This window comes from Tasmannia lanceolata, unplaced genomic scaffold (genome assembly GCF_043159265.1).
Source record: "Tasmannia lanceolata isolate RefF3 unplaced genomic scaffold, GAP_Taslan_0.1 ptg000003l, whole genome shotgun sequence".
In the NCBI taxonomy this organism is placed as follows: domain Eukaryota; kingdom Viridiplantae; phylum Streptophyta; class Magnoliopsida; order Canellales; family Winteraceae; genus Tasmannia; species Tasmannia lanceolata.
In genome coordinates, this window is record NW_027518680.1 from 10457484 (window position 1) to 10484850 (window position 27367).

At 38.2% G+C, this 27367-nt stretch overlaps 3 protein-coding genes across 4 annotated transcripts in view; 2 read left to right on the forward strand and 1 right to left on the reverse strand.

The window, feature by feature from the left end:
• Positions 1–8016, forward strand: part of LOC143850713 (chlorophyll a-b binding protein 7, chloroplastic-like) — a 61547-nt gene extending 53531 nt beyond the window's left edge. The window contains exon 6 of the mRNA XM_077359975.1: positions 7714–8016. The gene's annotated coding sequence lies outside the window, so the exon portion shown is untranslated. The remainder of the gene's footprint in view (positions 1–7713) is intronic.
• LOC143850744 (chlorophyll a-b binding protein 7, chloroplastic-like) lies at positions 1078–9747 on the forward strand. 2 transcript variants are annotated; one of them, XM_077359987.1, is made up of 5 exons: positions 1078–1265; positions 1388–1554; positions 4927–5073; positions 5362–5494; positions 7711–8016. In XM_077359987.1, exons 1-5 carry the CDS (start codon positions 1137–1139, stop codon positions 7783–7785), a joined length of 651 nt encoding a protein of 216 aa, XP_077216102.1. In that variant the 5' UTR covers positions 1078–1136; the 3' UTR covers positions 7786–8016. The 2 variants fall into 2 exon arrangements, with proteins under 2 accessions (XP_077216102.1, XP_077216111.1); XM_077359996.1 differs by lacking the exon at positions 7711–8016 and adding an exon at positions 9167–9747 and having other exon boundaries at positions 1084–1265.
• Positions 9748–11426: 1679 nt separating this feature from the next.
• On the reverse strand, positions 11427–15179 carry LOC143850766 (putative wall-associated receptor kinase-like 16). Its single transcript, XM_077360019.1, has 3 exons — positions 14213–15179; positions 13767–13937; positions 11427–12794 (listed from the first exon to the last, which is right to left on the reverse strand). The coding sequence occupies exons 1-3, from the start codon at positions 15069–15071 to the stop codon at positions 11617–11619; spliced, it is 2208 nt and encodes a 735-aa protein (XP_077216134.1). The 5' UTR covers positions 15072–15179; the 3' UTR covers positions 11427–11616.
• Between the last annotated feature and the right edge of the window lie 12188 nt (positions 15180–27367).

Below are 27367 nucleotides of genomic sequence, written 5' to 3' on the forward strand. Positions count from 1 at the left end.
AAGAATAAGGGCTCTTGATTGGATCCACATCATTTTTGGTAACCTTTCAAAAACAGATGAGAAAGTAAATTGGGTTGCACTTTAATGACGTGGATCCAATCAATAGCCCTTTTCTGTCTCTTTATGCAAGGGCGCCCTTGTATCTATCATTCCTCTTATTTATCATTGGTTGAACCTAGGGATGTAAATGGATATTCGGAAATTCGATTACCGTCCGCATCCGAATCCGTTTAAAGCGAATATTATCCGAATCCGTTTCAAGCGGATATTATCCGAATCTGTTTATGAGATATCCGGCTCTTAGCGGATGCGAATTTGGTAAATGGTATATCTGATCCGTTTAACATCTGAATCCGAGAAGTAAATCCTTTTTATTTATTATTAATAATATCATTAATATTTATTTTTAGTAATGACACACTATCTTTTGTTTCTATAAGAAAAGTAAATATTCTTTTTAGAAAAAATAAAATAAAAACAAAAATAGCCCAAACTCATTCCATCAAAATAACCCAAACCCATTCCATCATATACAAAAAAAAAAGGAAAAACCCAAAGACCACTACCAACACTATCATCCATCCCCATCGCCTCCCTCTCTCTCTCTCTCTCTCTCTGCCTTTGTTTTAAAAGGAAGAATAGGATCTCATATATTTTAGGGTTTGAGAGTTAATTTTGTGAAGAGAATGTAGAGGTCTAGTTTTAGGATTTGGAAAATTCATTCGAGTAAATAGGAGAAAAAAGATAAAGTGCTACAATAAAATGTTCGAATTTACCGGATAAACGGATACGGAAAATATCCGAATTTGAACAATATCCGACGGATACGAATTCGGTAATAGATATTAAATATCCGTCGAATCTGAATCAGAATCCGAATTCGGATAGTGTATACTGTAATCGAATTCGGATATAGCCATATCCGCTCCGAATTCGATCCGTTTACACCCCTAGTTGAACCTTAAGAGAGAGTTCTTAATTTGGAATTTAGTGAAGGACTTACTCTTAATTAAAGGGATCATGGATTTTAGTTGCTCCAAAAAGATTTTGAGTGGTTAAAGATAAATGAATATAAATTCCTCGACTTTCCCTTTTTTATCCATGATCTAAAGCTCCATCCTCCATGTAAGAGAGACATGGCTCTCGTCTTACCACCCCCTTATTCTTTCAAAGGAATGGCTTCAAGGGTTTTTAACTCAAGGCCTCGAACTCGCTATTTAAATCCCAAATCCCCGTATCCTGTTTGTAAAGCCTCATGGCAAGAGGTCTGCTTTTTCTATCTGCTTCTTCTTCCCTACTTGAAGGGTTTTGTTCTCTCTCTCTCTCTCTCTCTCTCTCTCTCTCTCTCTCTCTCGATTTTGATTTCAATCTCGGACTCTTGTTGTAGCTTGCTGGGGTTCTAATATTCTCTGCGATTCCTTTCACCGCCGTGAAAGCCATTGCCAACAGTTCCATTGGAGAGGCTCTACAGAAGAGGTTACAGAGCACCAAGAAGGTTGCCATGGAGGATTCATCCAAGTTCAAGGCGTTGGCAGAAAGTGCTAGAGAAGAGAGGCAAGTTGAGGGTTTTTCAGTGTTGATTGTTTGATTTGAATATTTTTTTTCTTTTATATTTCTTGGGTCTTCTTTGTTTCTTGAATGGGGATTGGTTTAGGGGTTCTGGGTTTTGGAAAATGTGGGAATTTACATTGCCTTTTGTTTACACACCCCATAATTCAAATTTGAAATCAATTATTGCCTTTATGATCAGGCACCCATTTAGGCGTTTGGCATAATTCATTAGATTAAAAATATATTAGGATTTGTATACAGGAAACACAAGAACTCAAGAAGAGAAGAGGGTGTCTCCCTCAACTTTTATTTAAAATTAGATTAAAAACTCAATAATCATAACAAAGCCAGCCAGCGCCCCGCCCGCACCCCCCCCCCCCAAAAAAAAATCCTAATTCGTGCATTCATTTATAATAGCAGCATTTAGATGCAAAAAGAACCATAATCCAACAATAACTTGTCTTGGAAAAGAAATATATTCAAAATAAAAAATGCTAGAGATAACTTTCATAGCTATTGTTTCGAACATCCTTCAATTGATTTCCAGATCAGTCAATTTACTATTAAACACCACGATTGATGGATTGGAGTTTCAATTGGTGGATTGCGTCTTCAACATGGTAAAACATGTGTTTCTTCTTAAACCATTGATGGGTTTATTCTTAGCATGATTCAGAACCTCTATGTAATCATGTCCCACCTGATCTGCATCATTCTCTCTAGGTTGAGAGGAGAACTTGTCCTCAAGTTCAACTCTTATTCTTTTGTTGAATCTCCATGATATGGAGCTAGGTGCTTGACGTTGAACGCATCCAGAGTAAGATTATGGCTTGGAAGGTTCAATCGGTTGGCATTGATGTTGATCTTTTCAAGTATTTCATAAGGATCAATCTTCCACGGACTGAGTTCACTACATTAAGCACTCAGGGAACAATCTTTATTGAGGATGACCCAAGCAAAATCTCCCACATCAAACACTACTTTCTGGCGATGTTTGTCCACATGATTTTTCACGTGAGAATCAATCTTATGGGGTTTAACATCAACATTTTTGTATTACAATATACACGCTTCATGTTTGGTACCAGAGCAAGATCAAGGCAGATTTAGAATTAAATTCGAATGCCACCTCAGATGGATTGAATTTCCATAATCTGTTTGTAGACCTAATGAATTCAAATTTGGCTTCGAATAAAGCATTATTCTCGAATTCTTAGGATTGCTCCCAAGAAGGCTACAAAGAAAATGAGCAAGGCTTCAATTCACAACATCCTTTTTCCCATCGATATGTGGATGACAAGTGCTACCAAATGAGAGTCTGGTGCAAAAAAGTTTTCAAAGACTTAGCCAAAAGTTGAAGTAATGGAACTTGACACATCGTTTAGGTGAACAATCTCATGGAAGTATAAAGAAGTGATATGTGATGCATCCATTGTCTTCTGAGAAGCTATAAGATGCCTCATCTTTGAAAATCGATCAACTACTAAAAATGCCGAATCCATACCTCTTTGTGTTCTTGTATGACTCAAGACAAAATCTATACTCTTATCTGTCCATCGAGCTTCTGGCATAAATAACGACGTATAAAGTCTGGGATTATTTGTGATTCTCTTCGAGGTTGAGCACGCATGGCATCATTCAACAAATCAATACACTTCCTTGTGAATAGATGGCCCAAATGATTCTGTGGCTATAAGTTGTATAGTCTTATCTCTCCCAAAGTGTCCTTCCCTATGCAGCTCTTGGATGATTTTGACCTGTAGAGTATTTTAACACAATTGATTTTCTTTAAATAGGAAACCATCTTGAATGAAGAAACCATTCCACTTTCCTTCATATGTTCTTAAAGTACAGATCATAAATATATAAATCACGAGATTCACGACACATCTCAAACCCAAGTGCCTTGGTGTGTAAGATTTAGCAAAGATGGTCTCCATCGTAAAGCATTGGCTATGCGATTTTGAACGCTCAATTTGTGCTTCAATATTAAAGTGAACTCTTGTAAATAAGCAGCCTACTTTGCATGTCTTGAGCTATGCTTTGTAGGCTATTACTAATATTCAAGGATTCATGATTGAAATATTAGACAAAGTCTCTTTCAATCAAATAGTGGCTCCAATGTCGTAGAGTTTGCACCACGGCGTTAAACTCGTCATATGTGGAATAGTGTAATTTGGCACCGCTAAACTTCTCACTTTAATAAGCAATGAGCGACCTTTTTGATAGAGTAATGCACCCAAACCAACATTAGAAGCATCAATGAGCGACCTTTGAATAATTTGGATCATGAACGTGCCACTACTTCAAAGGTCGTGCATTAGGGATCTTTTAGTGTTCTCCAGTTTTGACAAGATAAAAGGTTATGTTAAACTAAAGTATAAAAGATAAACAATGCCTCTCTCCAACAGCTTAAGCTTCTGGAGAAGTTGGTAAGTTAACATGGTATCAGAGCCAAAGGTCTCGAGTTCAAACCTCCCAGGTAGCAAAAATCCACATGCGATGGTCGGCCCAAAGTGGGACCACATGTGCCACGTGTTTGCCAAGTGGGCCACACGTGCGGGGGAGTGTTAAAGTATAAAAGATAAATACGCCTCTCTCCAATAGCTTAAGCTTCTGGAGAAGTTGGTAACTTAACAGGTTAGTCCCCTTCTGTTTAGGGCATGTTTGTCAACTGGTTTTTTGAGCTGTGTCTCGGCATTCACAATTATCAGATGCATGATGAGCATTAAAATCAGTAGGGTTGATTCATCATGATAATCCAAATACCAGACATTCTTTTTGTCTTTGCTTTTAGATGTGTCTCTACACAATCCTTCCTATGGTTTGCCTTGCATTTGGTCCTACTTTGTTATAATACTTTTATTTATTCATTTCTTTGCCCAAATAAATAAATTACAAGCAAAGTTAAAGCATGAGCACTTCCCCTCTCCTGCTTCCCTGCAACCGCACACCCACAATAAAAAACTACATCTCCAAGGAGAGGAGCGGCCAAGACAGTAAAGAATAAAAATTTTGTATTCAACCCCATATTTGCTAATATTGGTGATATTGTTTGCTTCCCTACACATGAGGCTTTCATGTGATTGGCTTTCAATTACGCTATTTCATAAATTTTTATCAAAATAAGAAAAAAGATTGGTGTATTGCCAAGTCAACTTCATTCCTGATAGTTATAACCAACGAACTATTTGAGAAAGCACCATAACTGTTCTGAATGCTAAACTCTGCTTTCTGCCACACCTACATGTACGAAACTGAAAGAGCAGAATGTGCATCTCTAAAGTCTTAAAAATTAAATGACCATTTGGATATTATCTGAGTAACTTATTTTTTTTGTTACATTTAATGACATAACACTTAACTATTGTTCAGTTTTTGGTATGGAAAGGAGCGCCCTCTCTGGCTTGGTCCTATCCCTTACGAGTATCCTGCGTACCTCACTGGAGAATTTCCTGGTGATTACGGCTTTCATGTCGCAGGCCTGAGCAAGGATCCTGTAGCCTTCCAGAAATATTTCAAGTACGTAAACTATGCTATATTTTGTTCATCTTTAATTACCCACTAACACGTTGAACATATTACATCCTTCTCATCACCATCGAAAAGGCAGTTGGCACTGAACCTTATAACTGATATGGAGATAGGAACCAATTTGACCATCTCTACTGATCAGATCAACCTGAAATATATGCTTGTATGAAATTCATTGACAAAACAATTTCAAGTTGCCCATAGACTTGCCAAACCCAACATTGAAGTTTTCAATATTCCAAGACGAAAATTCTAAGTTCTGTTACCTCCCTGCAGCTTTGAAATACTTCATGCTCGTTGGGCTATGCTTGCATCACTTGGTGTTCTTATTCCAGAATTGTTAGACCACTTTGGCATTGTGCACTTTGTCGAACCTGTGTGGTGGCGAGTTGGCTATGCAAAGCTTAAGGCAAGTATCTATGCGGCATGATAATTTATGAACCTGGGAAAATTTTCTATTAAACTTTAATATATTACTCAATAGTGGTTTCATTTACACCTATTTGTGTGATCTAATGATGCTTTAAGGACAGTACATTCCAACTTGAAATCCTTCACTCATTATTTTCTTCCACAAGTAAAATCACTTGGCATATTTCATCTGTTGGGGGGAGGCTATGGAAAGTAGTGGGTGGGTGGGAGACAAGTGTGAGTTCTAACTTGAAACCCTTCTTCCTCAAAGATTCCGTGGTGTGCCTTAGCCCTTCTTGATTTTTTTTCAATTCTCTTCTCTAATTTCTCCAATCAAGAGGGATTTGACTGACATCCTTAAAGTTTGTTGGTTGTCAATGTATAACCTTGAATAACTGGTTGGTTTCAGGTATACTGTTTCTGATGAAGCATCTTCTATTGTCATTATTAAACGAAAATGACCCACTGATATAGTTTGTCAATTTCCAATGCTTGAAATGACGTCTTAGTCATGCTTTTCTCATGGTGGATATGCATTTTTTATATATCTATATAAACATTCATGCAATTAGATGTCATCCCCTCGGCAAAATAAAATAAAAAAGTTTACGACTTTGAACATTGGGATCATAATCAAATCCTAGGGTTTAGGTAGATTTCTTAACAGCTTTCTTTCAGTGTGATAAGGACAAAATATTTTAACATTTTATATTGGTTCCAGTAGAGTGGAGAAGCTCGGATATTTATGAATGCGAAGTCACGGTTATTGTGAATAATTCATTGTTTTCTTAAACTACAGATGACTAAATAATCCTGTAATGACATATTGTAAAAACAATACTCTTGCTTATAATTACAACTTCTCGTAGCTTACTAATTATAATAACAAATATTATAATTGAATAATAAATTCAGTTAAACTAATTAATGCTGTTTGGGATAACTCTCCCTACATCTCTCCTCCACACGATGAATGCTTTCTATCATATAAATGATTTTGAGGTGTGAGATCTCTAGGATTCCAAACTTTCTTTATAGAGAAAACCATACCAACTGGCCATAGAATCAACTGTTTCTTCTTAACGATAGAATGAGTTAATAATACTTACTTGGCGAAAGACTAAAGTATGAAATGAGTGCATATACTACCTAGGTTTACATTACATAGTGTTTGGACTGAAGACATGGGCTTGGATTGCTACCTTCTTCATTTGCGGTAAGCAGAAGCTGCAGTTTTTTAAATTGATTTGAATTGATCTTTACCATTGATTTGGAATGTTTGGTTCTTGGTTGTGAGTGTAATCCTTTGTTTAGAAAAGGAGATGCAAAGAGAACGGCGTATTTCAGTCTTTCAATTATTATAGCGAACTTTATGCTTTACATTATGCACCGAACCTTCGTTCTGTCAATAATATTGTGGGCATATCACCGTTTGTCAACCTCTTCTATCTTTCCGTCACCATCGGAGCAAAAGTGGCCTTCTATATGGTGGTCTACATCATATGAAGCATGGATGGGGTTCTGCTTTTGGTTCATTGCCCATAGCTATGAGTATTTAAAATGTGGTCTTCTTTATTGGTACTCCTTCTTACAGACTCCGGTTACTGGGAGGAAACCTTCTTATGTGAGTCGCTCAAGTCCAATGCGTCTTTCTCTGGCAGTGATCTTACAATCCACACATATGATTTAATAATTCAAGATCTTTTAATTCTGGATTATGTTCCAGAACTAATATGATATAAATTATAAAGCAATCACTCTTTGGATTCAAGTTCAAATTAGTTTTAGTTTCCCTTATATAAGGATTATACTCTTTCATAGCATGAAGATCAAGCATGTGGATGAAAAATTTTTCCAATGTAAAAGATATTTTTGTTCCTTCAGCTATGTTTAACCTATTAAGTTTCTTCATGTGCTAGGAGTTATAGAGATTGTGGTACTTTTATTCTGATTTGTCTATTTCTTCTAGATGATGTTTTATGTTTTGTTCTTGAAATGTTTCTTCTGCTATGTTTAGCTTACATTTACTTTTTCATTCATTTTTTTGAATACACATATTTTACATTTAGGCTTTAATAATATTGTCTTAGGTTTGTTTTGTTTGTTCTCTTTAACTATTGTTGTTTTAGGAGAACCCATACTTTTCTACATTAGATTACTTATATTGTTATGATGGTTAATTGGTGAAGCTTGCAATGATCAATTTTTTTGCAGCAGTATATACTTATTAGTGTGCTCAATCACATCTTTTACCTTCCTACTTCGTGGCTGCCTTATTTGAGTGGGTGACTTTTGTGTAGCAATCTTGTCGGTTTGTTTTGTCCGCTCTTTTTGAAGTGATGAGCCTTATTCTGTTTATCTTCTCAACTAAATGCTTCTTGCTTGGATGCCAGTTTTGTACTGCATTTCTGTGGTCCTTTGAACTTATAGCCATTTAAGTAATTTTGTACAATACATCAATTGAAATTTTGGCCATTAGTGTCAGCTAATTGAGATTGTCAAGCTAGGGAGTGTGCATAACTGATACGTCTTTTTGAACTATGATTCATACTACACAAATGTTTCAATAACTTTCTCATATCTATTCCAAAAAATGAGTTTACTAATTGGAGATGGGGAAGTCTCAAGCACCTATTACTTTCAAGTTATTCCCCTGTTCAGTGACAGTCTTAATCCTATTATGTTTCCTCATTGGCTTTTCCCTTTTCAATTTTGTTGCGAACCAATTCTGGTTGAGCTCCATGTTTGCTGGCAATGTTGTTGGCCTCGCCGATGGTGTTGTTGTAGGATTGTCTAGTATTGGTTTAATCAGAGAATTCAAATTGCTGGACTTGTAGCAGCTAGCTTTGGCTTGGTAAATTTGATTTCTAGGTAAACGTTCATCTTAGGGGTGATAGTTTGGTATGAGGAGCAGGTTGCATAGCTTGGAGACAGTCCAGGGCATTGCAGGGCTTCTCTATGTACTGTTTGGCCAGGTGGATTCACTTGGTGGATCCGTTGTCATGATGTTTGGTTTCTCTTTGTTTGCTCAAGCTGCTCCTGGGCTGACGTTTGAGGTGGTTCTTTTGGTTTCGAAAAGGCAAAGCCTTGTTTGTTTTTCTAATCATATTCACAAGGTACTCTGCTTTAGACTTCTTGTTCGATGGCTGAAAGTTATAACTGAAAGCAGAGTCAATACAATATCAAATCAACCTCAATTTCAGGTTTTTCGCGTGGTACAAGATTCAATTTCTTCTCAGAATAAGCTTTTAAATTTTGCAATTCCCAATCAGATGAATGTGTATAGATAATCCAGATTGAATGACCAACCTATTGTAGCAATCATAACATCCTAACCACATGTGGCACAAGGCTTGACACCAATTGCTTTCAATTTCTTCTCAGAATAAGGTTTTAAATTTTGCAATTCCCAATTAGATAAATGGGTACAGATAATTTTGCAATTCCCAGTCAAATACTCGATCAAATATCAAGACTAAACAAGGCTGAGTTAAGTTACCAGTTTTTATACCTTGAATTTTTGGGTGAAAGTGAACTGGCGAGCTTAAAATCATATTCATTGTGTACTTACCCCGACAATCCCTCTTGCCATGCTTTAAACTGACCTTTTCTTTATTTTCACTCTTTTTCTTTCTTGTGTAACACTGATGCTGCTAAAAACTTGTTGCAGATCCCTAGGGATAATTTTCGGAATGACAGAAAGTGGTGAAACAGTGGGTGCGGTTATAACTCAACTTTTATTCTTTTCTGGCCCCAAATAGTCAAAGGAAACAGGCATCACTCTGATAGGAATCATCATTCTTTTCTGCACCTAATACGCTTGATATGCTTCCCACTGAGGTGGAATGTTATGTGGCCCATCCATTGAAGCTAATGGAAGATCAAGGGGTCCATCCATGGAAGAAGATTACTTCTTGTTTGAATGTGATTCTAAGGAGAAAAAGTAATGTTTACATTAGGAAAGGCTACAATAATTCCCATAAGTGAAGAGGCTCATATATTCACCTCATAATTCTCTTTGATGGTGCACCTATACATGCATAATGTGGCTGTCTAAGTGCAATCTCAAGTGCTGGGGATAGGATTAGGGTCATGTTGATCCCACATTGTAACCTGTAATTAGCTTTTTATTTCTTGATGTGGGTTTAGTACTTCACTTCTTTCTCTGGTTGAGACAGTGAAAGTATGTATATGCATACAAATCTACACATTCAAACAAGATGCAATTTAGGGTATTCATCTTTAGTCGCACGTTCATTGCACGTGCATCTCTTACTAGTATCCATAAAAGCTAGTTTTGGGGTATTTTCGTGAGTTAAGTACTTTTTACCCCATCATCCCTTCAAACATCTAGAAAACGATTAGTTTGAGGGTATTTTTGTAAGTTGAATGTCTTCTACCCAAATACCATAATATCCATAAAAGGCTAGTTTTGGGGTATTTCGTGAGTTAAATACTTTTTACCCCATTACCCCTTCAAACATCTAGACAACGATTAGTTTGAGGGTATTTTTGTAAGTTGAATGTCTTCTACCCAAATACCATAATATCCGTAAAAGGCTAGTTTTGGGGTATTTCGTGAGTTAAATACTTTTTACCCCATTACCCCTTCAAACATCTAGAAAACGATTAGTTTGAGGGTATTTTTGTAAGTTGAATGTCTTCTACCCAAATGCCATAATATCCATAAAAGGCTAGTTTTGGGTTATTTTGGTAAGTTAAATAATTTTCATGTATATCCTCCCAACAACTAAATCACTAAGTATATTGGTAAGTTAAATAAGTTTCATGTATACCCTCCCAACAACTAAATAACCACTAGTTTTGGTAGGACCCAATTAGATTTTATTTACGGCATCATTCCCTTTCCCAAATTATGATCTGCATTTCGGATACGGGATTGGAAGGTGCTAGGCACATACATCGGTCTCTACTTGAAAATGAAGATTTTACGTAAAATAATGGGGCTTTCCTAGGCCTTGGAGAACATGCATTCATTGGGTGACTGCCCGCTGAAGGCATGCCTATGCGGATGCATCCGAGGTACGTAGGTGGTTCTATCGTGGATGGCCACCTATCATTTAGTGGTATTCTTCTGATTTTTTTAGCAGGTTTGGGTTGGTTTACACTTACGAACTTCATGGGGTTCAACCACAACAGGGTTTTCCTTGTTTTTCGGAGGTTTCGAAAAAGGAAATGATGAAAGAAAGGAGAAGTGGTAGTAAGAGAGGGCGAAAGACAGTGTGAAAGATGCAAATATACATGTAGCAAGGAAACAACTATATGTAAGTAGAGGCCAAGAGCCCCGGGATCATGACATGGTTGCATGACCCATAGCTGTATCAAGTGAGAAAGACACAGAGAACAAAAAAGACTATTCATGATTGAGAGGTCAAGAAAAAATAACTAGATTAGTCACCAGAATCTTGGAGTCATAAGAAAAGATCAGATTGGGGAATCTCGGACCGCGGGAGCAGGAGGCCTCCCAGGAATGTGTGAGAAACAATTTGGGCATTGGGTCCCATTGAGGTCACATACTACATCGAGGCGGAGATTAGAGTGGTGCATCAAGGAATAAGATTGTTGATCATAATCCATTGGATAAGGTGATAGTAGAAGGAGACTCCTTGAATTGGATAAGGTTGATTGAATAGTTATCAAATTAGGTGGAGGTTCGTCATTCTCTTTCCATCATTAAGGTGATCGACTAATAGCGAGGCCGATAGGCTAGCTAGGGAGGGGCATCGAGGTGGAGTCGGAAGTATATGATTTCCTTACTCCTTAATGCGTTGTTGTCTTTTGTTGCCTCTTCCTTTCTTGTTGTTTGTTCTTGATTATCTTGATCGTCGGGGTTGTCCCATTCTTCCTTTCTTTAATTTAATCCATTTCCATGAGAGAGAGAAAGAGAGAGAGAGAGAGTAGTTTGATGGTATTTGAATCTCTTGGATGAAATATTATATAGGTTTGCATGTGAACTACATTAAATAATGGCAAGGAGATTACGCATAAATACAACTCATTTTTATATCTATACTTACAATAGAAAACATTTTATTTTGGTCAACAATAATATTTCTGCTAACAATAAGAACTTAATAATCTTAATAACGAGCAAAGCAATCACCGTCCCATCTCTAACTCTAATAAGATGTCTTTGGCTTCCAAACTATCTTTCCCAACACCTTGGCTGTTGTTGTAGAGTCTGGATGGTTCACCAAGCAAATATTCACTCTCGTTCTGATTCAGTTCAACCCAGGGGTGTACCTCCAACCTTCTCAACCCATCGAGCTCCACAACCACTTCTTTCATCGTCGGTCTTTCTTCTCCTCTCATTCTCAGGCACCTCTTTGCAAGATCAGCAACTGCATAGATTTGCTTTGTCCCTCCCTCATCCACAACTCGTTTCTCCAAGATTTCAAAAAGACGGTTTTCTTTCATTGACGAAATGAAATACATAGAAAGATTTCTCTCTTTCTCGGATCTACCGGAAGAAACTGGTTGCTCTCCTGTTAAGAGCTCCAAAAGAACCACTCCAAAGCTATAGACATCACTCTTCTCTGTTAATTGACTTGTCTGAAAGTATTCCGGATCCAAGTATCCTAGGGTCCCTTGCACTAACGTTGTTATTTCAGTATAATCCAAAGGAACCAATTTTGAAGCTCCAAAATCAGACACTTTTGCTGTATAATTTTCATCTAATAGTATGTTGGTAGATTTGACATCTCTGTGAATAATTGGTAAGGAAGTTGCTGAATGCAGATAAGCAAGTGCTCCTGCAGCTTCAGAAGCGATTCTCAAACGGTTTTCCCATGAAATGGAAGATGCATGACTCTTTTCATGGACATGCTGGAAGAGGGTTCCATTGGAGATAAATTCGTAAACTAGTAAGGGAACTTCAGTCTCCAAGCAACAACCCAACAATTTCACTACGTTCCTATGGTTGATTTGTAAAAGAATAGAAATCTCATTTATAAATTGCTCGATTTGGATTCCATCGGCTACTCTGGACTTCTTAATGGCAACTATTCGATGATCTGCTAAAATTCCTTTGTAAACTGTACCGTAACCCCCTCGACCAATGATTCGATTTTGGTCATAATTGTCAGTTGCCCTTCTAAGTTCCTCTTCAGTAAAGATCTTGGTGGTACCACTTTCATGGGAAGAAATTTTTTCTTGTAACAGCAAGCCTCCGTTTTGTTGGAAAAATTTCTCTTTTAGCTTGATGAGCTTTATTTTCCTTAGTCCCCAGTATATCCAAGAACTGCTAATAAGTAGAAACAGAAGGCTTGCACATACACCTGAATCAACACACATGACAAGAGTAAGATATTAAAATTATCAAGGATTGAGAAAGAAGGAGGTAATGGGACCTCCATGTAAATAATTCTTCGGAGAGATGAGACCCCTCTTCCTTGATGTGTGATACAAGGCATCCCCTCGAGTTGAAATGGTCCCATCTAGTTTCAACTAGTGGCACTCCATTTACAGACCTCCAAAGGTAGACTCAAGAGGGACCTCGTCTCTTATAGCTATATCACTGAGGATGCAGCAACAGCACTTTACCTAAATATTGTAATACATAGTATGTAATGGTGTGGGTGCGCTTCTGTCTTTGCATGAGAGAGAGAGAGAGAGAGAGAGAGAGAGAGAGAGGCGCACGTCGGGGGACTCAGTAAATTTCTTAGGGGGTCGATTGTTTTCCATAGGACGACTTTCATATGGTTGAAATTTTGTTGGAGAATTTGAGGGTACTGTTTGTGATAGAAAACAGAAACTGTTGCTTCAAGGTGTGGTATAACTTTCCTCTGGGAAAACATTTTCCAAAAACACTAAAACATGGCAAAATATAAGATTTTGAAAATCCACAATCACTAACAAATTTGGCATTATAAAAAATGATTTCATTTGGAGAAAATAGGATAGAAGAAAAGTCCTCCACAATTTATAATTTCCCTCTTTAATTTTCTGGTACTAAATCATTTTCCATTTAGAACTTGATATTTTCACCCTTCTCTCTCCTCATATAGAATGGTTTCATTAGATGTTACAGTTCCCAATGAGCTCCATTTGAGCCAAGGAAGAAAATTCTAATAAAAAGTAGGGGAAGCTATCAAAACAAATCGGGTAGAAATTTATATTTTTATAAAAAAAAAAACACTAAAATGGCCAACTTCCAGGTAAAATATCCTTAACTTCAATTATATTGATAAATTTTATTTGATGAGTAATAGAGATTAAGTCCTCTAAAATGGAGATTAAGAAGGGATTACCTAGAACAACTTGGATGGTTGGAAATTGGTCATCTTTGCAATCAGATCCGTCTTCCCCATAATGGCCATGTTTTCCCTTTGGGCAGCTGCAAATATAACCAGATCCGTCTCCCTTATTTTTGCAAATCCCTCTTTTACAGGGATTTGGATCACGCTTGCACTCGTCAATATCTACAGAGCCATCACAAACAACAACATATCTCGTTAGGATTTAAATAAACTTATTATTGCAAATCCTTATACAAAAGAAGTTGCAAAATCATGCGGCTAAAAAGTTCCTAAGGTGTCAAAGGCACATATAAAGTCAACACCACCTTTGACACCTTAGGAACTGTGGTCCGTATAGTTCTTTGTCAGCCCGTGCATCGCACGAAGTGTTCATCATGCTCACGTGTCAACCTCTCCTTTAGAGAGAGAGAGAGAGAGAGAGAGAGAGAGAGAGGAACCTTGACAATCATTAGGTAGGTAAGGGTTCCCTTCGAAGCCCGGCGGGCAATTGCAACGATACCCATCACTGATCGAATCATTACAGATACTTTTCAGGCCACATCCATAAGTAGATGTGTTTCTCCGGGCTACTTCGCACGTTTCACTCCCTATCACCCAGTCTAGTACCCTTGGGAACCTTTGTTTATTTTCATCAGAGAAATTTTGAACGGAGATGAGTGGAATGGAGAAATTGAAGTAATCCTTTTGGACTAAAAATGCGTAGCTACATGGACTGAAATCCTTGGTGCGAGTATGGTTGCTATAGCTTAGAAGGAAGAATTCCAAGTACTTGAGATCCTCTGGGATAGAGGTCTGGCAACAGCCAATGCCGGAGCACGTCCCGTTTCTTAAACGCTCTTTGTTAGCGCAAATTGAGATACATCCAGTAGTGAAGTCTGTAGCATCGGGGCCTCTGATATAGGCCTGGGTGTCGCAGCCAATGGCAGTGAATATGTTTTGTGTACTGGAAAAAGTGTATGGGGTTCCTATAAAATTAGTGGACCCACGGGACCAATTACGCCCGGGGGCCATCTCGGAGTAACAGTCCCATCCCATCCAACCAGCAAGGCGTATTTGCCCTTGTAACAAAATCTCTAGAACCTCAATTTCACGAAGGTATAGGAATGGCTTAGGAGGGTCAAAGGTGGTGTTGCAGGTTACATTGAACCAGCCGTTGATGAAACAGTTGGGATCTCCAATGCCAAAAGGATAGGGAATGGTGATGTTACCGCATTTATCTTGGCACCCAGGTTTAGCTATTGAAGATGCTAATGCTGTTGTTAGCCATAACAGCTGAAGCAACACATAAAGTGCCATCTCTCCTTTGTTTTTGTATATCTCTTCTTACCTACTTATTACATAAAAAGAGAGAAGCCCGGATGATATATAAAATATTTGATGAGAAAGGTTGTAAGCGATATCATCTGTTTCTACGCTCCGAGAAAGAAAGGAAATTTTAAGCAAGGATTCAAGTTAGTGTCATACGCGTTCGATAAAAAATGACACATTTGCATGTTAATACCTTCGTGCAATGAGGACACAAGATTTTCTTGGCAAGGCCCACCACAATCGAACCATGAACACGAATGCCAACACATTTTTTTCAATCTAAGCGAGTGGCGCTAGCATCCCCCAAGCCATATTTGAGTCCAAGTCTTTGAAGGATAGGTAGAAGTCACAATTATAGCGAAAAGTAGCCATGACTGACTAATAACGCGGGGGGTGACCAAGACTTATTCTCCTCATTTTTATTGGTTTTGTTGGTATGCTGACTTCTGAGGAACGAGAGAAAAGTGCCAAAACAAATGAAAGAGAGAGCATAGAAGGAATATTTGGAATTTCAGACCCTTTATAGAGAAAGACAGATTTCACAACACTAGAAAATCCTCTTATCAAATAGTGAAACCAAAGTTTACACTAGCCCAAGAACAACAATCAAAGTAGAAGAAGAACAATGCCCAAAAAAGATATGCTTCAATATATGAGAGAAGAACAAAACATACAAGATAAATAACACAAAAAAAAAAGAAAGCTTCAAGAGAAAAGCTTGCACACAAGAGAGCTTCAATGGAGGTCTAGGTTGTGGAGAATCTCTACCAAAATGAAGTTAATGAGAATAGACTTAGTCAAGGAAAGTAAAGAGAAGATAGCTTAGGTAAGTGGTAGTGGGTATGAGAAAGTTGTGTCTTAAATGTTTAGGAAAGTAGTGGGTTTGGAGTTCCAAGTAAAGGTTTGAATTTGAAATAGGTAGGTAGTGGGAAAAAATGGAGCAAACATGTGTGGCTCACACATGTGCAAGCTAGGCAAAAAGACCAACATGCCTATGGACACAAAAGTACATATTTGCCCTCACTACAACACTCAAAATAAAAATAAAATAAAGCTACCTAAAAAATACACTTTAAAATTTAACACCCTTGAGGTATCTTCCTTCCTCTTGAGGATTAGGTAAGACCACAGTTAGCAAAACTTTTAAACAAAACGTGTTTTTATTGGTACTTCCTTTAAAACTTTTACATTTAAGAAAACACCATTTCTTTTTAGGAAAATGTTTAAAATGGGCTTTAAACACTTTTTTTTGGCTAAACTTTCCAATTTTACCCCGCCATATTTTGTAAATTAATGACAAAATTTTAAATGCAACTTTTTTTGCTTACTATGGGTAAGACCCTTATATTTTGTCTTGTAAAAAATAAGAATATAGCATCACGTGAATGAGGGTTCAAGTCTCTTCCCTTTTCTTGAAATGGAAAATAATTTTTTTTTGAAATGGTTCAAGTCTCTTCCCTTTTTCTATCTTATGGTTGTTTTGGGTTTTTTTTTTTTTTTTTTTTTTTTTTTTTTTTTTTATTTATGTATGTGAGTTTTGTTATTGGGCTTGGGGGTTGAGTGGTTTGCTCCTTCAGTTTTAAGTGTTGCCATTAATAGTGAGGAAGAATAGTTTCATGCCTATTAGTTGCATGTTGGCCATTGACCCGACCATGTAAATCTTTCACCTCTTGGGTTCGTTCTTTCTTTATTTAATTTTTTTTGGTGTGTTTATCTGGCCGGGTCATATTTTTCTAACAAATTAATGGCGCCGATGGGGAGCCAAACAAAAACACAGCTTGGCCTAATGTGGGCCCATGACTGATACAAGTTAAAAGTTCAAAGACGCTGACTTTCTAAAAGATCTTTCTTGTTTAGATTGTAGCAATGGGTGAAGCTTGAACTTTCAAAAAATGAATACATTCAGTCGTAAGTCTCTCTCTCTCATTTACTATTGAAGGCCCTCAATAGCTTGTGTTGACGTATAAACGATTAAATAACACCAACTCTAACAGTTTAAGCTTTGTAGTAATTTGTTATTGGGTTTTGTCATTAGAAATGATTTTTTACAATCATTTTACACACCGTTTGAAAAAAAAAAAACTCATATTGTGCGAATTCATTATTAAAAGACGTGTAAAACATCATTTCCAATGCACTTAAGATGTCACTCCTTAACAAAACCCTTTGTTATTTTGTTGGATTCGTGTCAAAAAATCACCACATTTCCCAAGTCTGGAATTAGCTTCTTTATGAAGGGGTGTTCTTGGAATGTGTCTTTTAAGTAGAGGTGCAACTCGAGTCGGGTTGAACCCGATTTTTTGCCAGATCGGGTTGGGTTTTCTGAAATCCGGGTTGGGTTCGGGTTGGGGTGTCGGGAACCCAACCCGACCCGAAACCCGACTTGTATTTTTAAAATAATAAAATATACTCAAAATTAAAGTTGCAAATTTGCCTTTCTGATTTTCCCTCTCAAAATTTTTGATTTTCTATTTTACTTTTAATATTACCTAAAATGCTAAAAGTAAAAAAACTAAAAAGGAATGATATTATCCTCCTATGACGCATAAAATCCCCCCTTTCACGTTACTTACTCGTTAAGTTTTCAAGGCAAATAGAAAGTTAGAAACGTTAAAGGTGGTTTAATGTGTTTAATTTTCGGGTCAACCCGATCCAACCCGACCTGATTTGAAAATCGGGTTCAGGTTGAGGAAATGGTTCCTCGGGTCGGGTCGGGTTCGGGTTGAGGAAATGGCTCCTCGGGTTGGGTTCGGGTTGGCCTCAACCCGACCCAACCCAACCCGAGTTTCACCCCTACTTTTAAGCCTATTAAAGAGGGCTTTTTATTGGGGGCTTGATTTTAAAAAGAACAAATTAAGGGCTCCACAAGAAAATAGTGTTTCTCCCTCCAAGGGTTTTGTTCTCTTACAACAACTTAGATCCACGTTTATTTGGTTTCTTTGACGATGTTTTCCTAGTTATGAAGACATTCTAAAGGGAAGTTGTTTTTTTTGCTTGAGTTGCGAGAAGATGGTGTTGGGTTTTTTCACCATTATTAGAGAGGTAAGGGTTTTCACCCTTGTTTGTAACTTCCCATTCTTGTTAATGAATTTCTACTTGCCGGATTGCTCGTGGATGTAGGCCAAGTGCAGAACCACATAAATCTCTTGTGTCTCTTAATTTCTTGTTGTATTTTTTTACTTCACACTTGAATTGTTGCACGCACTTGTTTGGGCTAATTCCGTAAGTTATCGGGGGCTATTTGATATTATTTTCTTTGAGAAGTTTCCTATAACTAACTGGATTTCTAGCGGCGGGTTCCTGCCACAACAAGTGGTATTGGACCATTGGACCATTCGGGTTTTTTACAGAAGTTATTTGTGAAAATGCTTGAGAGACAGAGTTTGAGAAAATGGCGACTCCTCAGTTTGAGGTGAAAAAGTTTGATAGGAAAAATGCTTCGAGTTGTAGAAATTGAAATATCATGACTCGTTAATCCAATATGGGCAACAAAGAGCATTTCTCTGAAAAGACAAGAAACCGAAATCCATGTCAAATGATAATTGCGAGGTATGATTTGAAGGCAAGGTCTACTATACATTTATTTCTAGCAAATGAAATTCTATTCAATATATCGGAAGAAAAAACAGTTGTTGATTTATAGGCAAAGTTGGAAAGTTTGTATCAAAGAAAGTCTCTCACTAATTAGATTTTCTTGAAGAGGAAGTTATATTTTTTAAGAATGAAGACACGCATATCCGAGCACTTGAATACGTTCAACATCATTTGCCAATTTGAAAGCATTGGTGTGAATATGGATGATAAAGGTAAGGCAGTTACATTGTTGTGTACATTGCCGGATAGTTATAACAACTTAGTCACAACCTTGAGTTATTCTAAGGATGATTCTTTTAGCATGGATGATGTGCGCGCATTGCTTGCCGATAAACTATGAAAATAGGCATAATTGGAGAGTTCGAGAGAAGAAAAAAATGAAGCTCTTGTGATAAGAGGGCGATAAAGTGAGCATCATAGCTCATCAAAAGACACTTCAAGAAGTCCAAGTACCGATAAAAATTAAGAGTTGGTATGCCAAATATGCTTTTTGAAAATAATGTGTATTTCCAACTATCCATTTAATTTGATAAAGACACCGTTATCAGTAGTGAGAAAATTCTCCTCTTACGTGTGTTTGCGCATGTGGACTGTGGACATTACAGAAACTGCCAAGACAAAATGAAAGAGACATAAGAGAAGAAAGTTGTATTTGTTAGGAATTCTAGACACATGAATTTAATGGCAATGCCCCACCACAGTCGCATCGTGAACACCAATGTTACCACATTTTTCTCCATCTATGCGAGTGGCGCTAGCATTCCCCAAACATTAGGAAGTCTCTGGGATAGATTTTTTTTTTTTGGTCAATAGTCAGCCATGCATCAATAGCGATCGAAAAGCAGCCATCACTGACTCGACCAAGACCTCGTGTTATTGGTTTGAAGAAAGTTATGATGTGAATTTCAGACCCGTGAGGCATCGTCCTTCCTTGCGAGTGTCGGTTTCTAAAATCTATAACCATGACCCGTGTTCAATTTTTTCTTTTATTCTTTTTTTTTTCTTTTTTTTTTGGTGTGTTTATCTTCACCATATGGTCCATATCTGTCTAATGAATTAGTGCGGCCAATGGGGTGCCAACCAAATACACAACCTGGCCTTGGGTGGGTCCATGCCTATTCTAATCTAATCTAACTACTATATATAAAGGCAAAATGATGGGTTAATTTCTTCCACCCTTTGCCTTAATTTCCCATTGTATCCCGCCTTGAATTTCATTAAACTTCCACGTATATCCTTTTTCTGCTGCTTCTTTTTTGTCATTGCCGCTTCTTTTATGCCCTTGCAAATGCGTCAAAAAAAGACGCCAACTGTCACCTTTTGTTAATGTATTTTATCTACTACAATTTCTGTTCTTTTACCATTAACCCCTTTGCTGATATCTAACATCTATCTCTATTTGAAATTATCTGAGGGTAAAATCGTCAATCTACATACAAAAAGTACCGACGAAAGGTAACTGTCTATGACAATTACGGCAAAAACCTACCAAGAAGAGGTATAGACATATGACAATGACGAAAAAACTACTTTATATTACTCATGTAGGACACTTGCAAAAAATTGGCGAATTCCGGGCACCTCAAGAGGAACAACAATTATGGAAACCTCTATCGATTGGAGGGCTAGCATCAGCCTATGGAAATGATGTTACGGGCACAACCGATTGATGTTGTGTTCCATCACATGGATGGTTTGGATCAACCTATAACCCTCTATCGATCGAAGGGTTAGGATCAACCTATGAAAATTATTTTTGGGGCACAACCTATTTAGACAGTGGCCCATCTAATGGTCGGGTTGGATCATCCTATGGTACGGGCCATACCGTACATTTTAATAAAGTGAGGAGTGCGATCATCAATATACGGCGAAGGCAGTATCAAAATATGTGATTCCGTGCCATTATCAAAATATGGTAGTGTAGGCACCCCATTTTGACCAGACCCTAAAACCCTTAAAATCAAATAAAGTCCTGAAACCGAACAAGGTTCCAAAACCTGTCCTTGAAATTTCAAAAAAAAAAAAAAAAATCATGTCCCGAGCGCCAAAAGAACCTGAAAACCCGAAAAATGCTAATTTTGCAAATCATCGTTGAAGCCTTCATGGAACCCGAGTGATCCCGGACCCCGTTGATATTCTCAGCTCGGTCGCCCTAGTTCCCTCCATTTGTACGAAAATAGAAATATTACAAAATACCCCGGTGGGTGCCAATATCATTTCCCTAGAGATCAAATGAAAGAGAAGGTCATATGCACCTTCCCTTTTCCTACTGAGACCCCCCTATAGTATAGTAAATACACCAAAGAGGATTGTCCAAGAAGAAAAGGTGGTAATCATGCCATTTTCTTCCTTTAATTTTCTTTCTTTTTCTCTCTCTGGACCACTCCATCTTGCTTGGACTACTCTTGAAGGTACAAATAAAAGGTCAAGATACATTAGGGATGGCTGTCCAAGAAGGAAATGGGGAGCCGAATATATCATTTAACCTTGGGTATGTTTTACCTGGCCGCCCCCTCCTTGTGCAAAGAATCAGTTATATATACACTCGAATGAGCTGTCCAAGGGAGGTTTGGAGGGAGGCCGAATATAGCATTTCCCTTACATAAGAAGGGATCGGCTAGGGATTCTGGGAGGGAGGGTTTTCTTCATTTGGTGGTCCCACCAGAGAGAGAGATGGAGGGCTAAGATCAACTTAGAAGAAAGACCTAAGTATAAAGGCTCCTTGACCACCACCAACCCCATCTCCGGCCGGAGCTCCGATCGGCCTCCATCTCCACGTCACCATCAACCCCATCCCCTCTCCTCCGACAACCATCCCCATCTCCGGCCCCCATCTCTGTCTAATCAGCCATCATCCATGGCCTTCATCACCTTCCCCACTTCCCACCGAACCCCTTTTCAAGCTACCCTCGCTATCTTCCTCTACGCCCTACCACCAAACCCATGCCAATTTTCCCAAAACCCACTCCACCATAGACATCAAAATCCCATTTCCACCTTTGCTACACCTCTACAACCATCTCTAACCCATTTCCCTAACCCAAACCCATTACCTCCGGCCCAATTTCATCTTCTCCGGCCATCCCGCATGAATCCGGCCACCCTTTCCCCTGCAAGTCAAACCTCCATCAGCCCTCACTACCACCATTACCTTTTTTATTTCCCCTGTTTTCTTCAACCCAAACCCATCTCAGCCTTAGCTTTCTCTCAAACTCCATCTCTACCACCTCTCCCATGTTCGGCCACTCCATCAACCATCACCAAACCCACTCCATTTTCTATATTTCACCACCTACATCACCATTTAAACCCAAATATAACACCAATTTCTCCACTATCACCTCCTAAACCTTTCCTACCTCCATCCCAAACCCATTTTCAAAACCCATTTTAAGCCGCCGTCGGCTCCAAAGTCACCTCTGATCTCCTATTCGTGGACGAGAATTGTAACAGATAGCTCGGGAGGAGCAATTCCAATCGGATTTGTCGCCCATATTCTCAGGTAATTCTCCTTTCTTTTGTTTAATTCAAATATGATTTGGTTCTTTGGGGCTGAGATAATGCATATCTATGGATCTTGTTCATGAAGAATTGGGAAATGGGGTTTCATCTTTGAATTTGGACCATGTTTAATTCGGCTCTTTGATTCAATTTCTGGTTGATTTTAGCTTTCATGTCGGGGACTAGAGAGTAAGGCATAGATAGGGTTCAATTCCATACTTATGTGTTCCCTTGATTTTATTTTTGGGTTCTAAGCTGAGTAGTAGGAGAGAATAACCTCTTGTGGTCGTGTTAATGTCATTCTCTAGGCAATTACTGTAGAGGAAGGTGGATGTAAACATTGATTCTCTTGTTTCTGTAGGTGGTTGTGTCTCCACAGTTAAGGAAAATTATAAGTCATCTTGTCATGTTGTGCAGGTTTCATAAAACCTGTATTCTGTTCTAAAGCGAATTTCTGTTTTGCACATTCGTGGCTTAGTAAATTAAATGTAAATGATTTTGAATAGGTAGTTCCATAAAAGAGATTCCATTTCGCTTCATTCTCTGAAATAGGACTTGACTCTAGAAATTGATATGCTTGGTTTCCCCGTTCAACTAGTTCGGCTAGTGGCAATTCATTATGGAGTTTGCAAATTTTTACCGGCCTTTAAGTTAATAGGATTCAATCTGTCAAATGATGCTTATTGAATATGTTGAATTCATTCATTTAGAAATTCATTTATTGCCTGTCTCAAATGAATTCCATTGTGATTTTCACAATATTGCCAAGTGAGCTTTGAGCACATCAAATGACTTTCATTGAAAACGTTGAGTCTATACTTTTGAGTGCTTGATTATGTCTGCCCATTCAATGCTTTGTGAGTCGATTCTCATATAGTTTCTTAGTGTCAAATCATTTCGATTGGGATCTTAGGTTTGCAAAATTAAAAATGATTTTTAATAGGTTGCCAATTCAATGTCGCGGTTATCTACATTATTTAGGGCTTGCTTCACTTTGTTTCGGGCTTGCAAGTTAGAACAAATTTGGAGTCCATTTTGCTCTACTTCGATCTATGAGCAGGAGAGATAAGAAAGGAATAATATGTTGTGGAATTTCGGGTTACAAGTCAATAACATGACTTAATCAGCTAAGGTGATAATAGCAAGTGCAAATTACTAAGCTAGAGGCCCATTTTCCTTTCCTAAGTGAAGCGAGGTGTGAAATCTCTTTTCAAGGCCCCCATTCAATGTCTGCATTAAGGTCAAATTGACCACCTTGATTCTTTCTCGAGACTAACAAGAGTTTTCTCATACTTCTCCGTTTCTTTTCTTTGTCTCTCCCCCCGAGTTCTTTGTCGTTATTAAAATTTTGTTTCGGAGCCCTGGAGCTTCCTCTTGTTGTCAGGACATTCATTGGAGTTCAGGGTAGTCAATAGCATTTGATCTTACCATCATTTTTCGATAACTTCCTCTCAAGCTCGGGCTATGACGGAATGTTTCTTGAACCAACCCCTTGCCCTTCCTATCATTTTTCCCATCTTAGGGTTTTCATAGGGTTTGAAGGTTTCCTTTCTTTTCGAGATTCTTCTTTGCACGTTCCTCGGGATCCTTTTTGAGTTTCGGGATGCCATTGATTTTGGGAACACTTCCCTCAGGTTTAGACGTCGATGGAACATTTCTTGAGCCAATCTCTTCCCTTCCTGCCTTAGAGTTTTCGCGGTTAAGGGATTCCCTCCTCTTAAAGTGTTTAACTAGTTAGGACCCTTTCCTTAGTGACTGATTGTTTAGTAATTCTTATTATAGGTTTTTTTGTCTGTCCATTTTGTTTAGAAGTCTACCTTTAGGGTTAGAAGCTTTTTCATCTCTCGTCTGTTCAGGTTTTTCCTCACAGGTTAGATATCGTCTCCTTTGAAGATTGATTGGGGCTCGTTAGTTTTGTTTTCGTCTCTTCGAGATTGTTCTTTACCTTGGAACTTTAGTTCCCTCATTTTGATTTCTTTCCCCTTAGGCTTTAGGGATCCCGTTTCCCTCTGTAATACTCTACCGCAATATGGTGGGTATAGAGGCTATTCTATTGGATTCCTTTATCTGAAAGGGTGTTAACACACTTTAAACGCCTAAAATGTAAAAAACACTTTAAAACATTAGAAATTGAAAACATCAAAAACATTTGAAAGATCAGAAAAATCCAAAATCATCTAAAGTGTTGAGTGTTTCTTTTAGAAGCGTAGTTAGGAAAGTTTATTTTCGAACTACGTTGGCTTGATCTTCTTTCACGAGCTACGTAGTGCAACTTGAGATTTTTATCCCAAGTCCAGCCAAACTTTTGTAAATAGTATTTTAAATCTTTTTTTTGAATAAACAGCTTTAAAATCTTGTTTTCAAAAGGCTCTTCCTCTAGAGTTAGAAGTTTTAGAGTTAGGAGTTTATCCTTGATTTGTTGTATGCTTGTTGTGTGTTTGTTTTAGGGTTAGGAGCCTGTCCTAGCTAGGAGTGCCTCCGTCCGGTCAGTTGGCAATTCACATCGCCGACTGATGACTAGGTCTAGGATGCGTTAGTGATCCCATTGTTTCCTTAGGACACACAGCCTAGTTACACATAGGTTGTAGGAACCACCTGCATTACCTTAGGGCTAACCTGCATTTAGTTAGGGCATATATGGTGTCCTAAAATTCACAATCCACTGGAATTTAAATAATCGCACAAGAAGCTTTAATAACTAGTCCGATCTTTTAGGTCGTGTCTAGGATAGAGGTTTAGATGTCTTAGGCATCATAGCTTAGAAAAGGCGTGAAGAACTACGTTGCCTTGATTCTCGTGGAGGCGGGGATACGTAGGCTTCTTTGGATGAACATCAGATCATCTAAAGACTCGGGCTTAAGCATTAGAGTCTTAGGGTCTGTTTGTAGCACTTTAGGGCTTGTGTTTGCATATTAATGATGATTTTCGCATAGGATCATGATAGCGTGTGTTCATTTCCTTGCTTACTTATGTGCTTAGCTATAACATTTACCTGCTTATGTGTTTTACCTACTTGCTTAGTTGTAGCTCTTACCTGCTTAGCTGTAGTTCTCACATGTTTAGCGGTAGTTCTCACATGCTTAGCTGTAATTCTCTATCTTTATTAGGTTACTGATTATTATCCTTTACTATCATCTGCTGACGTTTGCTCATTGCGCAGGTTTACCTTCTTAGCTGTAGCGCTTTACTGCTTATTCTATCTATCATTTATTGCTTTCTAGATGAGATGTGTTAGGATTTTATTTTATATTAGGCGTTATGTATTCGCCCCAATATAGATAGGCGCTATGTGTTCGCCATAGGTTTTCATTACTGTGTTTTCTATCTGCCATTTACTGCTTTCTAGATGGGATGTGTTAGAATTTTATATTAGGCGCTATGTATTCGCCCCAATGTAGATAGGCGCTATGTGTTCGCCATAGGTTTTCATTACTGCATTTTCTATCTGTCATTTACTGCTTTCTAGATGGGATGTGTTAGGATTTTATATTCGGCGCTATGTATTCGCCCCAATGTAGATAGGTGCTATGTGTTCACCATAGGTTTTTATTTCATTATTCTTTTATTTGCATGGCATTTTGTTTATTCCTTATTTCATTCACTATTTCTTAATTCATTTCATGATTAACTGCTAATTTTAGATTTCCTTTCCTGTACAGACTCATACTTTTAGCTGTAGCATGCATGTGTTTGCCTATCAGAATTTAGACACCTATTTAGGCAAGACACTCATAACCTAGCAATGCTTAGGTGGCACACTTCTTTTATTTATTTTGTATGCGCTTAATATCCCCGGGTCATGCATGTTTAAGTAGCCATTTTCCACCATTTTCCTCGGGGATATTCGTTCCTATTTCACATGATTTTCACCCAAAACTCTTCAAAGTTAATAAATAAATGGCATAAGAGACCAAGTGTTCGCACTCGAACGAATTAGGGGTGCTCTTCGGACCTTCTCTATTCGTCACCAGGCACGGACCTTTTGTATCTCTGGTTATCCATTGCAAGCAGAGCATTTGTTTTGGTTCCATGGCCTATCCATGGATGGCGACTTTGAGTTATTTTGGGTGCATCTTGGTTTCGAGCCCTGGCTCCGGATCAAGAGGTATCTCTTTCTTTTTTATATCGCCACTCGTGTTATGCTATGATGGTGGCACCGTTTCGAGAGTTCCTTGATAGAGCTCTCCTTCACGTTGTGGAGATCTCAGAGGTTTGCAGGGGGTTTCGCATCCCTCGGCACCGGTCCTCTCAGATCGGGGTCCACAGGCTGGCAACTCTGCTGGGATTTTCTTGAAACATTGCCTAACTCTGTTAAAATGCCATTTTTACTAACTTTGGAGGAATTTCGATCAAAATCATTTCAAATGGGAGCTCTATCGTTAGAATTCAGGGGCACCAGATAGGTGCGTAATTAAAACAAGGGATTCACACACTGCACAACATGTATTATCATAATTTTTATTTCTTTCATTATTTTTCATTATTTTTCATTATTGGCTCCACGGGATAGATACAATGTGTGCCCGACTGGGATGTCATTACCCTGATGGCGCTGTTGAATCTATTTCCAAGCTATGCGCCAGCGCTGCAGCCATAAACACTAGGTGTACTTGTGTTTACAGCAGCCGATGAGCAATGAAGCATACTATGTATAACATTAGGCGTACTTGTGTTATACGTCTAAAGTATGGATCATATGCATAGTGCCCGATAGATTGAGTTCGGAGCCCTACTTTGTTTTATATATTATGTATATACTTACTGACTTAGTGAAACTCAACTAGAAAGTGCCCGTGTTTACATATGTATATATTGCATTCACATAGGGACGAACATGTGTTGGTTACATATGTGAAGCCTAGAGTTAGGAGCCTTGTCCCATTTATAGACTAGGGTAGTTCACTCTATGTGGCTACAGCGCAGTCCTAGTACACTCACGAGTTTGTCGCGAGTCGAGACTTTCTTTACTCCGCTAGATTAGATTAGGGTTGGTGCCCCTGGTTAGGGTGTATATATAAGTATATATATACGTGTGTGTATAGTGTATCGTTCTTTGATTAGGACCTATCTTCTCGAATAGGTTTCTGTCGAATAGGTTTCTGTATCTATTTCAGTCATACCATTCTTTCAAACCTAGTCGATGACCCTTGCTCTTGCTTGGATATCATCCAGATCGCGGTCTACCC